This window comes from Podarcis tiliguerta (genome assembly GCF_965153285.1).
Source record: "Podarcis tiliguerta genome assembly, chromosome: 7".
NCBI lineage: Eukaryota > Metazoa > Chordata > Lepidosauria > Squamata > Lacertidae > Podarcis > Podarcis tiliguerta.
The window spans coordinates 55,350,700-55,363,754 of record NC_139540.1 but is presented as its reverse complement, the minus strand read 5'-3'; the positions used below and the strand labels follow the sequence as shown (position 1 = coordinate 55,363,754).

The 13,055-nt window shown below is 41.2% G+C and overlaps 1 protein-coding gene across 4 annotated transcripts in view; it reads right to left on the bottom strand.

The window, feature by feature from the left end:
• Positions 1–3,649: 3,649 nt before the first annotated feature.
• The window catches only part of SALL3 (spalt like transcription factor 3), a 26,196-nt gene continuing 16,790 nt past the window's right edge, over positions 3,650–13,055 (bottom strand). For 3 of the 4 annotated variants that reach the window (XM_083448464.1, XM_083448463.1, XM_083448465.1), the window contains exons 2-4: positions 10,893–13,055; positions 10,336–10,676; positions 3,650–6,747 (exon numbers count right to left, since the gene is read on the bottom strand). The exon at positions 10,893–13,055 is cut by the window's right edge. In XM_083448464.1, coding sequence (XP_083304590.1) covers positions 6,316–6,747; positions 10,336–10,676; positions 10,893–13,055 — 2,936 coding nt within the window. In that variant the 3' untranslated portion in view covers positions 3,650–6,315. Of the gene's footprint in view, positions 6,748–10,335 lie in introns of all 4 variants that reach the window. The other variant, XM_083448462.1, reaches the window with a different exon arrangement.

Sequence of the window (13,055 nt, the reverse complement as noted above, 5' to 3'; positions counted from 1 at the left end):
CAGGCCACATGCCGGCCTCAGGGCCTTTTTTGGGTGGCTCTTGCTAAGTACTAAAGCTGCAAGGAACCGGAAGTGACAACCTGAAAGCCTTGCCCTGGACCACAGCAGGCTGCCTGGGGGCAGGATGAGGAGACACAAAATGTAGAGGGCGAACAAAAAGGAAAGGAAAGGAGCAATATGCAGTTTCTCCAGCCAAGCCAACCTTGTAGGAGCCGGAGTGGGCATTTGGAGACGATCCCTATCTTGGGCTAGAGAAGGTGACTGTGGGTGGGTGGGTGTGAGAGAGAATGAATGAATGTGTGTGTGTGTTTCTGGAAGCTGCAAAGGAGAAGAGAAGGGGTGAACTGGCAAAAAAAAGCAGAGAAAAAAGCCTGGAGTCCGGTCTGCATCCAGCGACTCCCCTCACAATTGGTGGCCTTTTTATTTTATTTTTTAAAAAAGAACAGCTCTGTTTAATAAAGAAATATATTAAATCATTTAGCTGTGTAATTATATATATATATATATATATATATATATATATTGTATATTAAATAATATTAACTGTATTGCAAACACTTTAATTTACGGTATGGAGATTTAATTCAGTGTGTGGCTCCTCGGTTCTGTGTCAAAGTGTTCTCGTGGCCCACTTGGTCTCAGAGGTTGGACCACCCTGCTTTGGAACAGACTACTCTCAATAGGATGGGGTAAAATATTCAGGGTTCTTTTAATTACAAATCCTAAAAACAAAACGCAAATGAAGTATTGGGCACATGGTAATTTCACTTCCTTACCAGCCATTTTGGAATAGATATTTTACGTCTTTATTTCTGCTGAAAGTCAAATTGGCAACTTTAAATTAAAACAATAAACAAACACGATTTGTAAAAATCCTAATCCATTTGAAATGCATTATTTGCAATGAAATACAATATTTGCAATGAAATTTAAAGGTAAAGGTAAAAGTACCCCTGCCCGTACGGGCCAGTCTTGACAGACTCTAGGGTTGTGCGCCCATCTCACTCAAGAGGCCGGGGGCCAGCGCTGTCCGGAGACACTTCCGGGTCACGTGGCCAGCGTGACATCGCTGCTCTGGCGAGCCAGAGCCACACACGGAATGCCGTTTACCTTCCCGCCAGTAGGCGGTCCCTATTTATCTACTTGCACCCAGGGGTGCTTTTGAACTGCTAGGTTGGCAGGCGCTGGGACTGAGCAAGGGGAGCACACCCCGCCGCGGGGATTCGAATCGCCAACCTTTCGATCGGCAAGCCCTAGGCGCTGAGGCTTTTACCCACAGCACCACCAGCGTCCCTCCAATGAAATTTACTTCTACTTAAATTTCATTAGGATTGCAACCTTGGCCTTGCACTGTTCTTTGAGGGAAAACACTTCATAAGACAATGCTATTTCACTGTTAGTGAAAGGCTTCTTAGTTTTTTTTTAATGTTTTAATCTGTTTAACTTGACAAATTATGGTGATCTTGGTCTTTTGCTTCACCAGTGCAGAGCAAATACAACAGCTTTGAAAGCAGGTATCTTTTCACATCATTATTATTTTATTTAATAAGTACAGAATCAGAAAACTAATTCTGAATGTCTGTCAGGACTAAATAAAGTTGATTTGGTTTGAAAACACGATTGCTCCTTTATTTTTTATTTTTTAAAATAACAAACTCTTTCCATAACCAGTTTTCTCCTGAATCTGGACAAAACTTCTGAAATATTAAGCACTCCAAAAACAATTTTTTATTTTACTATTCATAGTTTATTTCTGTTTCATACATTTTTCTTTTTAGTGGTATTTTTTGTTGTAGGTATTTTGAAAGAATGTATAGCTTAAATAAATTTTAAAAGGGAGCCCCTTTCTAAGTGGCAATTTCTGCACTAATGCATCCACTGTGGTATAAAGCTGGTATGAGCATCGAACAGCCATCAGAGCCAGGAAACACTTGCTAAGGGGGAACTCACCTATGCTAAATTAAGCATTATAAAGCACATTGCACTTTGTAAGTGATATGCTTAATATTAATAATAATAATTACAAAATGCATTTGGTTTCTCTGTCCTGATGAATTTATTAAGAAAGATGGAAAACCTTACATCTGCACGACCTTGGCAGAGACACAGAAGCATGTTATTCAGAAGGGGCTCAGGAACCACAGCAAAATAAAATGGCATCCTTATTTATACTTGTAAAAAAGCAAAGGGTTGCGACCTGTTTTAATTACAGGAGCTGGTGAACAGAACAACATCGCTGTCACTGAATAAAAGGTGTGGGGGGGGATTACTAGTTTGCCTGAGCATCCATACTTGTGTTAATTTTGCTATACTATTTAGTGGAACATAGATAGCAAAGTGGAAAGAGAAGACATTAACAGTATAATTTAGGGGATTAGAGAGAAATATTTGTATTACATAAATGGGAAATTTATAAGTGAACCATTTTAATGATCCACTCCTGTTTCTCTAACATATTTGTAAGTGTTTAGTGAGTTACAGGCTGCCTTTCATATATTTGTGGAATTCCAATGTGACTTTCCACCCATATTAATCTATGGCAGGCAAAAACTATTTTTTTTGAGGATTTCTGCCCCCGCCCTCCAACAAGCCAGAGGCACCTGCAGTCCTTGTCATGTTCTCGTCTCCAATGGTCTATAACACACTCTGGTTAAGTTTTCATTTCTACTTTTCAGCAGCTTCTGAGGAGTGATATGTAGCTAATGTCATCAAAGCTTGCACTTTAACATTGCAACTGTAAAGCCAACCATGGGCGTTTCTGTATCAAAAGCACAGTGGCAAAATTGTCATAAAACTCCGTGAAATAAAAGACCTTGGCGTCCTGTTACAATTTGTCGAGACCAAAAAGACCTTTCCTCAGACTTCTTGCGAACGGTTTAAGTCCAAGTTCAAAAAGGTAGGCTGCGATGGTTAAAACTGCTCTATTGCTGCAAGAACATTTACTGCGAGAGCTACGATTCACTTATCTCACTGCTACACATTAGCAGCCAATAGCACTATTTCAATCTCGCATGGTACATATGCACAAATGGCGCTCGCTCTATAGAAAATTCTCTGCTGATAATAAAGCAAGGGGCATGGCATGTCTTCCAGTTATTCACTGGGATCCAGAAACTCATGTATTCATGATCTGTGCAACCCCCTTTAGGCTTTTCCTGCAATTTTAACTTCAGCAGCAACTTCGTTTCAGCATGAATGAAAACAGAAATAAAAAGGGGGGGAGGGGAGGGGAGACCTGGATGTGCATTACCTATAGTGTGGTCATCGTTGCATCTCTTGTTTCACAGTCATTGAGAATAAATATGCAGTGTAGTTTGTGTAAATCACATTTAAATTTGTGTAAATTGAAAAAGGCACAATTGCACCCAAGGGAGACAAGCAGAAGAGGACTGCGGCAGAGCACCGTTGTTTTGATCCAGCTTTTATTCCACTGCTGATGCAGTATTTATCTGTAGAACTCTGTGATTTCATTTCATTTTTAACTGCAAAAGGTGGCTTCCCAATGTTAGTTCTTTGGACTCTGTTCAAATTGTGTGAATCCAAGATTCCAGCCGTATTTATATTTCGTACCTGACAGTTAAAAGCCATGAACATCCATCTCCCACATCTCACTCTGCTATTAGAATAATCATGGAACACAATTCGGAAATAATATTACATCCTGCATTTTATTCAATTCCATATGACAAAAATAGGAACCTAGACTAAGACATCCATTTCAATCAGTAGATGTGTCAAGCCAACAAGATTTAATAATAAAAAATATTGGATCTAGGTAACAATTCCCAGGTGGTTCAGGGAGGCTCCTAGCCCTACATGGTATCGCAGTATAAAAATAGTGTCTCTCTTCACCATGCAGAGAGGAATGACCTAACCCTGAATACAAAATGGGGTCAGTCTTACTGTACCTTCATCAGCCATCTTATTTACAACACTTTACATCTCTTTTTAAGTTATGCACATCCTTTAGGGAGAAGAGATAACACTACATGGTACCAAATACTAAACAAAAACAAAAAAAAAATTATTTCACACCAGAAATGGACACAGATAAATAAAAACATTCATTTGCTGAAAAACAGCAACATTAAGCCACCTCAGTTTTCTTTGTTTCCCAATTTTGAAACACCCCAAACACAAATGGTGGTCACCGATGGTTGGTGTTATAATATAAGGATGTTTATTTTCTATATATATTCTATATATATATCTATATGTATATATATACACACATACATACCTACATATATATTTGATATATGCATGTATATATGCACATATATATTCTGTGTATCACTGCTGTAGAAAACAGAGCTGTAATAGTTCATTGTTCATTTCAAAACAGAAACAAACTGCTAATAAGTCTTTTAAACTTTTCATTCAATGACACGATGGCAGAAACAGTCCATCCTCTTACAGTAATGTTTTTTTTTGTTGTTGCACAAGAAAGCGATTGTCCTATTTTATTTTTTTCCATCTCAACTGAGAAGACCTCACTGTCTGATTCTTTCTTCAGGGGCATAAAACGTCTTGTGCTGTTTCCCAGCTACCCATAATGTCCCTTGAACAATTTTGTTGGACGGAAGTTCATAGTGTCAGACTCCACCATGCTTGTAATGCACAAAAATGAGGTAGTACACAAAACATTTACTGTTCAAGTTTTGATTTACGCCCCCAGCCTCGCCAACACCCTAGCGTAAGAGTGGAAACATTCCCTTTTGTCACAATTTTAAACAATGCTTTTAAAACAACTGAAAATTATATTTGAATATTCAGAATACATTGTGCTTTGTAGTAAATATCAGAATTATTATTATTATTATTATTATTAAAAAGAGATCAGTAAGAGTTGGGAATTTACGTTCAAGTTACGACTGATACTTAATATTTTTGTTTTCTGTTTTGCTTTTACATACCAGTGCTATTAAGCAGTCAGCATCCTGCTTTGTGGGTGGGAGTGAAAGAGACAGAACAGATTACAGCAAAATTAAGCCTACACAATGTTTTCTTTAGCCTCTCCTAGGCTTGCTCTGATATCACAGCCCTAAGATTAACATATCAAAGGTCTGTTGGAGGGTGGGCTTATAGAAAAGTTAAATGAATCATTTCGGTTTAAGAAATGGCAGGCCCCATTCTACCCAAGAATCTTGACAGTTCTTAGTGGCTTTCCTGTTTAAAGGAGCACACATCTCTCCTACTGTTTGACCTTAAAAGACAAACACAACAAAATATCCCCCCCCCCATTTTTCCTCAAGCCAAAGTACTATTTATAAAATAGTTTACATCTTTGTTCAGATTCAAATTATAGACAAACCTCCCTAAATATAAAATACTAAAAGTGCAATAGTATAAATTAAGAGTTTGCAACACATTATACAAACACTGCCTTTTTATTGTACTGCCTTTGATAACATGAAATGTTTTATTCACAACTGCTTATAATGTTGTGAATAATATATGGTGATAAGGTTTGTCTGTAACTTGTTTTCCAACCATGAACTGAAGTCCACACTACATTTTTTTTTCATTTAATAGAACAACTGTCCACATAGCAGCTACAAATATTTAAATTAAAATGGTTTGTTACTGACAGGTACTTGCACATGAAAAGCATGCTATCTTTTCCCAATAAAACTTCACAATTTTGCCTGCATTGAAATAAACCACTTATTTATAGGGAAACAAAACTTGCTTAAAAAAAAGAAAGAAAATCACATAGCCAGGTGTATTTTGCAGTACAAAAGCTTCATTTAAGGATGGGGCTAGTATATTGTCTGTTACCCGCATTATCTTTACATTATAAATACTACAGACAAGAATACTGTAATCATACACAGCATTAGGGTACTAAATCACTTATTGAGTGTTAGAGGATTTCTAAAAACATAGTTCAAGTTTCTAGCTAAGTGGAACAAAACCAGCAAAGGAAGAGAGCTGGACTGAAAATGCCATTGAGAAGCCCCCTTTTACTCAATTGGTGTTGTTTTGTTTTCTTAAAGAACAAAAATTGAAACAATTTAGCTTCCTTCAGTCCCTAATGCAGTTTATCCAATGATTTATCGTTTTACTTAAATTTAAAGAGTTCTGCAGTCCTCGCTAACAGTCAGCTCACTGTTGAAAGCAGTGCCATGCAAATCTTGCAAGACAACTTTTCAGCGGACACGAAGTTATGTATTTCTGCTATGGGGGGAAAAATCTTAAAGGGAACCTAGGCAATTAGGTCACGAAACTAATGCTTAACTCCCAAAACTGTACATGAAAGAACAAATGTTGTGTTGAATAGTGGTCCAACAGTTACTTGTTACTTGAATGCTTTTAATTTATGCCAATCTCTTTATTATCCTCAATAAACCTTGTGAATGGACGGTTGGCTCCAGTTTCAGAACTCGCTTTGTCCAAGCCAATGATGGGAGGGCTACTGCCGGTGCGAGCTTTGTCCATGCCACTGGTAATGTTACTTAAAGACGGAATGGCACTTCCGCCTAAACTTACTGGGAGCTGGGGAATGCCTCCATTCTGTATGACAGAAATTTCATTGTTCTTCATTGCAAGTCCATTAGTAATAGCTGCAGCGTACTGATTCCAAAAATTTGGGTCAACATTCATGGCCCGAGCTGCCAAATCCTTTTGGAACATTTCAGAAAACTTCAGAGCATCACCACCTAACAAAGCCATGGGGTTTTCCACAGACAGTCGACGGCCACGCCGTGCGGGAGCATTATTCCACATATGAGTTCCCATGTGAACCTTTAGAGAAAGAACAAAACAAACAAAAGATTGGCAAAATAAGCAAAATTCAAAATGAGCCACACGGCCCATGAAGAGGCTAGTTTTAAAAGCCAGTTTTAGTTTTCACATACAATCATTTCAACAACGCTGCTCTTATAAATCACACGCATTTATAACAAAAGGAAGTGCAAAAGTAATGTGCATTTTAACATGCTAAACAAAGGTTAAAAAGAAGCTGGGAAATACTTTATACGAAAGAACACCACGAGAAAGGGTTACTAGGTCCACATGCTATTTGAAAGACTAAAATCTTTTTATCACCTCAGACTTCTAAACAGGGCCATCTTAAGCATATCTGGCGCTGTGGTGCAAAGATCCCTCCAGCACCCCCCCCCCCCCCGTTTCCAAGAGTTGTTGACCTTTTCCCAAGCCTCTGCGGGGATCAAACCCCTCCCATGGAGGCTTGGGAGGCAAGCTGCATGCACGCCAGCCATATGGTTGAAGGGGCACGGCTGGCAGGTGTGTAGGGAAATGGGAGGCCGTCGGCAAAGCCGCGCAGCTCTCCAACCCGCTGGGGCGCCCCTGAGAGGCCGGTGCCCTAGCAAAACGTGCCAGTAAACCCAATAGGAAAGACGGCTCTGCTTCTAAAGCCCTGAACTCCAGCGCTGCTATTTGGCCTCGCAGAACAGCTTTTGATTCAGCAGAGGTGTCCAGAGAATGGAGGGCCTTTTTTGCTGATCTCCGTTTCCCATGAAACTCCACCTTCCACTCTGTTCTGGAGGGTAACCCAACCTCTGGAATAGATTTTGGGGGGTTGCAGTGGGAAAAGGGAATCATCAAAAACACACTTCCTCCTTTGATAAATGGATGCTTCTGTGCATTCAATAACTATTCCATAAGTTGAAATGGAGCACTGGATTTCATCCCTCCTTTCTCAAACTTGTATTTTACATTAACATATTTGGATTCATGCAAGTTCCATAGTTTACTGCAATGCAAATATGCACAGGTTGTCAGATTTAGCCAACCAACCACTAAGAAAGGTTTATTTTAAAAATGAAAAATATAAAACAAACAAGTCTCCATTTTGATCGAGTCTCCAAGAGCCATTTACAAACCTATACATGTCTACTCAAAAGTAAGACCCATTCAGTTCAAATGAGCTTACTCCCAAGAAAGTGGGCATTACAATAGTTCCATCAGCACAAGCATTTCAGCTTGGCAGATGGAATGATTTCCCCTCTCTTCCTGTGCATTGTCCTGGGGTTTCCCCCCCCCCAGGTTGATTCCAGTCCAATTGTGCTGGCTCCCATTACTGCAACTGTTTAGTTGAATATCTCCCTCAATTACCCCCCCCCCCCGCCAGCTTATGCTTAATGACCTGGATGCAAACATCCCACGATAGGAGGTAAAAGATTGCTGATTCACCTCAATATGAAGCCCTTCATGCCCTCTGAAAAGTAGTTTTAGAAGGCTGGAGACCTTCCCAAGTGGCATTTTGGGGAAATTGGAGGCTGTTGACAAGATGGTACTTGTTGAATAAGTAAAAATATGTTTAGTCATATACAGTGGTACCTCGGTTTAAGAACAGTCCGGTTTAAGAACAATTCGGTTTACAAACTATGCAAAACCGGAAATAGTGTCCTGGTTTCAGAACTTTGTCTCGGTCTAAGAATGGAAGCCGAATGGTGGAAGGGCACTGGCGGTGGGAGGCCTCATTAGGGAAAGCGTGCCTTGGTTTAAAAACTGTTTTGGTTTAAGAACGGACTTCCGAGGTACCACTGTAATGGGATATTTGGATACAAACCTCGTTTCTTAAATGGCCCCAATCCATCTAATATTAGTTGGGACTGAGTACCACAGAAACTAATAGAAAATGTTGGTCAAAACTAACTTAAGTCTTTTGGCTTTATGTGGAGCTTATTTACAATTAATTTTAACTGGATTGGGTCTACTGTCAGTTAAAATGTCTCTCCTTCACTCGTCCCACTAAGCCAGGCACAGGCAAACTCCAGCCCTCCAGACTTTGGAACTACAATTCCCACCATCCCTGACCACAGGTTCTGTTAGCTAGGGATGATGGGAATTGTTGTCCCAAACATCTGGAGGGCCGGAGTTTGCCTATGCCTGCACTAAGCCATGATTTAGCACTGCATGCATGAGCCAGAATGAACTTGACCAAAGCCCCAGCCTTCCCTGCTCTCATCTCCTTGTCTTATGCACCTAGAAAAGGACATCTCCATTACTTTCCTCTAATCTGGACTTGTTGCCCATGAGTCAGAAATTGTGGTTGATCAAAAATTCTGCTAAGTTTCTAAACAAGGCAACTTCAAGCTATAGATGATGAAGCTAGCTTGTTTAACCGTAGTTTGTGATCAGCCATGATCCCTCAGTCTTGCAGAGCAAGGAGGCCAACAAGACATAAGAAACTGAGAGCAAATGCTGGTGAACTAGGCCATGCAGAAGGAGGAGAGTGAAGAGTGTGCAAGTCCAAGGCTTTTTCCAGGCTCCTTTCTATCTCATGCAAACCCTGCAACTGCATCTCACCTTCTTATGTTTACCTGAACTACATAGGGATAAAAGATGGTGCCACAGTTCTACTTTTAAAATGTTGCTTTTGTGACGTATCAAAAACCTGCCACATCCTTGAACGTTGTAAGCAAGTTAGAAGTCACAATTTGCAACAGGGGCTTCCCGCAGAGCATTTGGTAACCCCGACTGACAGACACTTAATATGTTAAATTGGCATGATCGGCAGGAAGATTCAAATATAATCTGATGTGACTAGGTTTTTTTAAAAAAAGATTACTACTGTCATAAATCTCATGGGTAGTCAGGTTTAAGTTTTATTCAAAGTGGACCCATTGAAATTAATGAACATGACTAAGGAAGCAATCCTATGGATAAGAAGCTAGCATAATGCAAACCAGTGTCAATTTAGACCAGATCCAAACCCTGTCCGGCAGCAGGACTGCTGCTCCTGCTCTAAGCCTGGAAGAAGGAAAGCAAGTATTTACACCGATGAATCTTAAACTGAGCCAGGGTTGGGGACTTAAAACCAGCTGAGCTGGAGATCCACTGCATCCTAAGGAGCTCATCCCAGCAGATCTTGCCATAGGGTTACCCCTGAAATTAAATACATTAATTTCAGTAGGTCTATGCTGAGTAAAACTCAGTTGAATACAACTCATGCTTCTACAGCACACAAGTGTGCTGGGAATCTATAACCTCAGATTTTCAAGAAAAACAGGATCGACATAATATTTGTTTATAGTTGCAGAGTTAACTTCATGGAGCTGGAGTTTGTTTGTTTTTTAATCATTTTTAAAATACCAAAGTATTCTACCACAATCTAAGAATTCAGGAGCCATCAATATAGGGGAAAATGCATGTCTGAAACACCCTTTTTTTAAAAAATGGAATAATTTGTATGCACCCACAAAATTTTAGTTCTTACATTGGGTTCATAATATATAATGTAAGGATGTCACAATATAACCATACTATCCTCATCTCTTGATTTGAGTAAACACATGAGGTTTGGCACATTGTTAAACTCTCACATTCTTACAATTTAAGCTCTGACATTAAAGATTCCCTTCTTACCTTAAGATTCCCTTTTGTGGTAAAAGCTCTACCACAGATTGTGCAACCAAATGGCTTTTCACCAGTATGGGTGCGCTCGTGTATCTGCAGTGCACTTGCTGAGGAGAAGGTCTTCCCACATGACTGACAGTTGTGCTGTTTGGGAGTCCGGCGTGGCGGTGGTGCCAGCATAGGAGTGATGCCTGGGCTCATCACTGACTGTGGTGCAGCAGGAACCTGGATTCCAGCTGGAAGCGACGGGACCTCGCCCAATGAGATCGGCTTGCTGTGGCCGTTCACTTCCATTTTGATCAGAGTAGGCGCAGTGCTGGTGACCAGGCTAGGAGTGCTTTGGCTGGGACCTAGAGTAAAGTTGGGTTCAAATAACTGAGAAGGCAGCTCTTTTAATTTGTGTGTCAGTAAGTGCTGTTTTAAATTACCCATAGTGGAACACCCACGATTGCAGACTGTACATACAAATGGACGCTCTTTAGTATGGCTGCGGTAGTGAATTTCCAATGCACTCTTACAAGCAAAAGGCTTGCCACAGATATTACAAACAGTACTTTTAAACTTACCACGTTCTCTGTTCAGGAACAGCAGGCTAAAAGGAGCTTCTTCTTTGATGAGTGGCCTTCCCGGGTTGGTGGCTGTCAAATCCAGTGCACCTCCATTTTCAACAGTAGGTGGTGGTGGACTGTCAGGTTTTTCTGTCTTTAATTGTATTTCGTGGTGTTCTTCCTGGTTGCTAAAACCTGGGGATTTTGATCTGAAACTTTCACTGATGCTGTTTTCAGGAGACAGCGCCTGCATGGATGAAGAAGATTCAGACATTGCAGGGCTGCCTGCACTCTGGCTCTCCAGATCTCCAACAGCGGACGAGGAATCGTTGCTTAAATGGTCACTTTCCCCTGACCCATTTTCTAATGATTTCAGATTGGTCAACTGTTGACAGTTCATGACAGAATCAATCATTTTCATTTGATTTTCCAGAGCAGTAATGCTAGAAATTACAGATGGGGGGGAAGGTGGGCATGAAGTGGAATAAGGTAGGAGTGGTTTGGAGGAGTCACTTGTGTTGTCTTTCAACTCTGGGTCCTCTTCCATGGAATTTTCATCAATGTCATCATCGTAGTTGCTCAGCGTGTCTGCGTTCTTTTCATCAAAGGAAAGCTCCGAGTCCATAGCATCTTGGAAGCCCTCTGGTAATGGCGTGTTTGGAATTTGCCCACCCATGTGCATACGAATATGCTGCTGAAGAACAACAGCATTTGTAAATTTCTTCTGACAAATGGGACACGAATGCTGTACTCTAAGTGGTGGCTTCGCTCGATGAACTCCAAAATGTGTTTTTAGATTGCCTTTTGTAGTGAATGCACGTCCACAAATTTTGCATTTAAATGGTCTTTCTCCTGTATGGGTTCTGTAATGCATCTTGAGAGCACTCTGACAACTGAGCACACGGTGACAAATGACACATTGATTTGGATCTGTCATCTTCTTATCGATGTTCTCTACGAGCTGTTGCAGTTTTGAGGTTTCTGATGTTTGCATAGAGTCTAGTAGACCACCAAATGGAAACTTAGCCTTGAATTGATCAGACAATGCTGGAAGCACAGGGTTCGGGATGCTTGTGGAGATGCCGTCCGTAACAGCGTTAGGAACTGGAGATGGGGGTACTGCAGAAACCTGCCCACTTAGAGAGTTTTCTCCTAGCCTTGCGTTTGTCACAGGAATGTTGACAGGTTCCGTTTTAGTCATAGCTGGACCACTATGGATTGGTTGTGGGGATTCTGCAGACAAAGGAATGCCTGACTCAGAGTTGTTTAGGCTTGGGGATAAGGAAGTGCATTCGCTTGGCGCAGGGGATGGCCTCTGGGGTGACCTGCTCATAGGAGTAATACTTGGGGAATCTCCATAGCTGCTCACCCCTGGTATTGTTGGAGGAAGCTGCAACCCAATTGAAGCTGGAACGGTTGGTAACACAGGCTTGCTATCCAACCATGTAGTAACTGGCTTTTCGGGTGGCAACGACATTCCGTACGGAATCCCAGAACAAGTGGGAACATTGTCGAGGTATTCTGGGACCGGATATGGATTCATCTGAATATGTGGATACTTCTCCTTATGCCTTTGAAAATGGACTTTCAAATTGCCTTTCGTAGAAAACCGATTCCCACATATGTTACACTTAAAGGGTCTTTCTCCGGTGTGCGAGCGCAAGTGTATCTGCAGAGCACTGTCACTCCCAAAGACCTTGGCACAAAACCTACACTTGTGTTTGAAAAAGGGGTCCTCAGAACTTGTCTTGGGTTCAAACACAGATACATTTGGTGGCTTCCCTTTGCGGTGCTTCATAAGAGCAGACAGAGGATCCAATGCATTAGCAGTCGCAGCGATGCTAACCAGTGGGTTGGGGAAAATTACACTACTGGATGACGTCTGAGGTAGAAGTGGGTTTGGCAGGCTGGAAGCTGAGGTGAGGAGATTTCCAGGTCCTATTGAAGGTGGAGTCGGAGTATTTTGGGGCTGGGAACAGCTGCTAGTACTATTTGACACAGAAACGGGTGTTAATGAAGCAGTGATTGCATTAGAACAGGACGGTGTGCTTGACTCATTGGGGGCAGAAGAACCGTTGCTTGACATGTTAGGGGTGCTTGCGCCCGACGTAGGCCTTGAAATGTGCTGAGAGCTCTCAAAGGCAGTTGGTGGGTTGCTAGTGGCCTGCGCCACTATGGCAG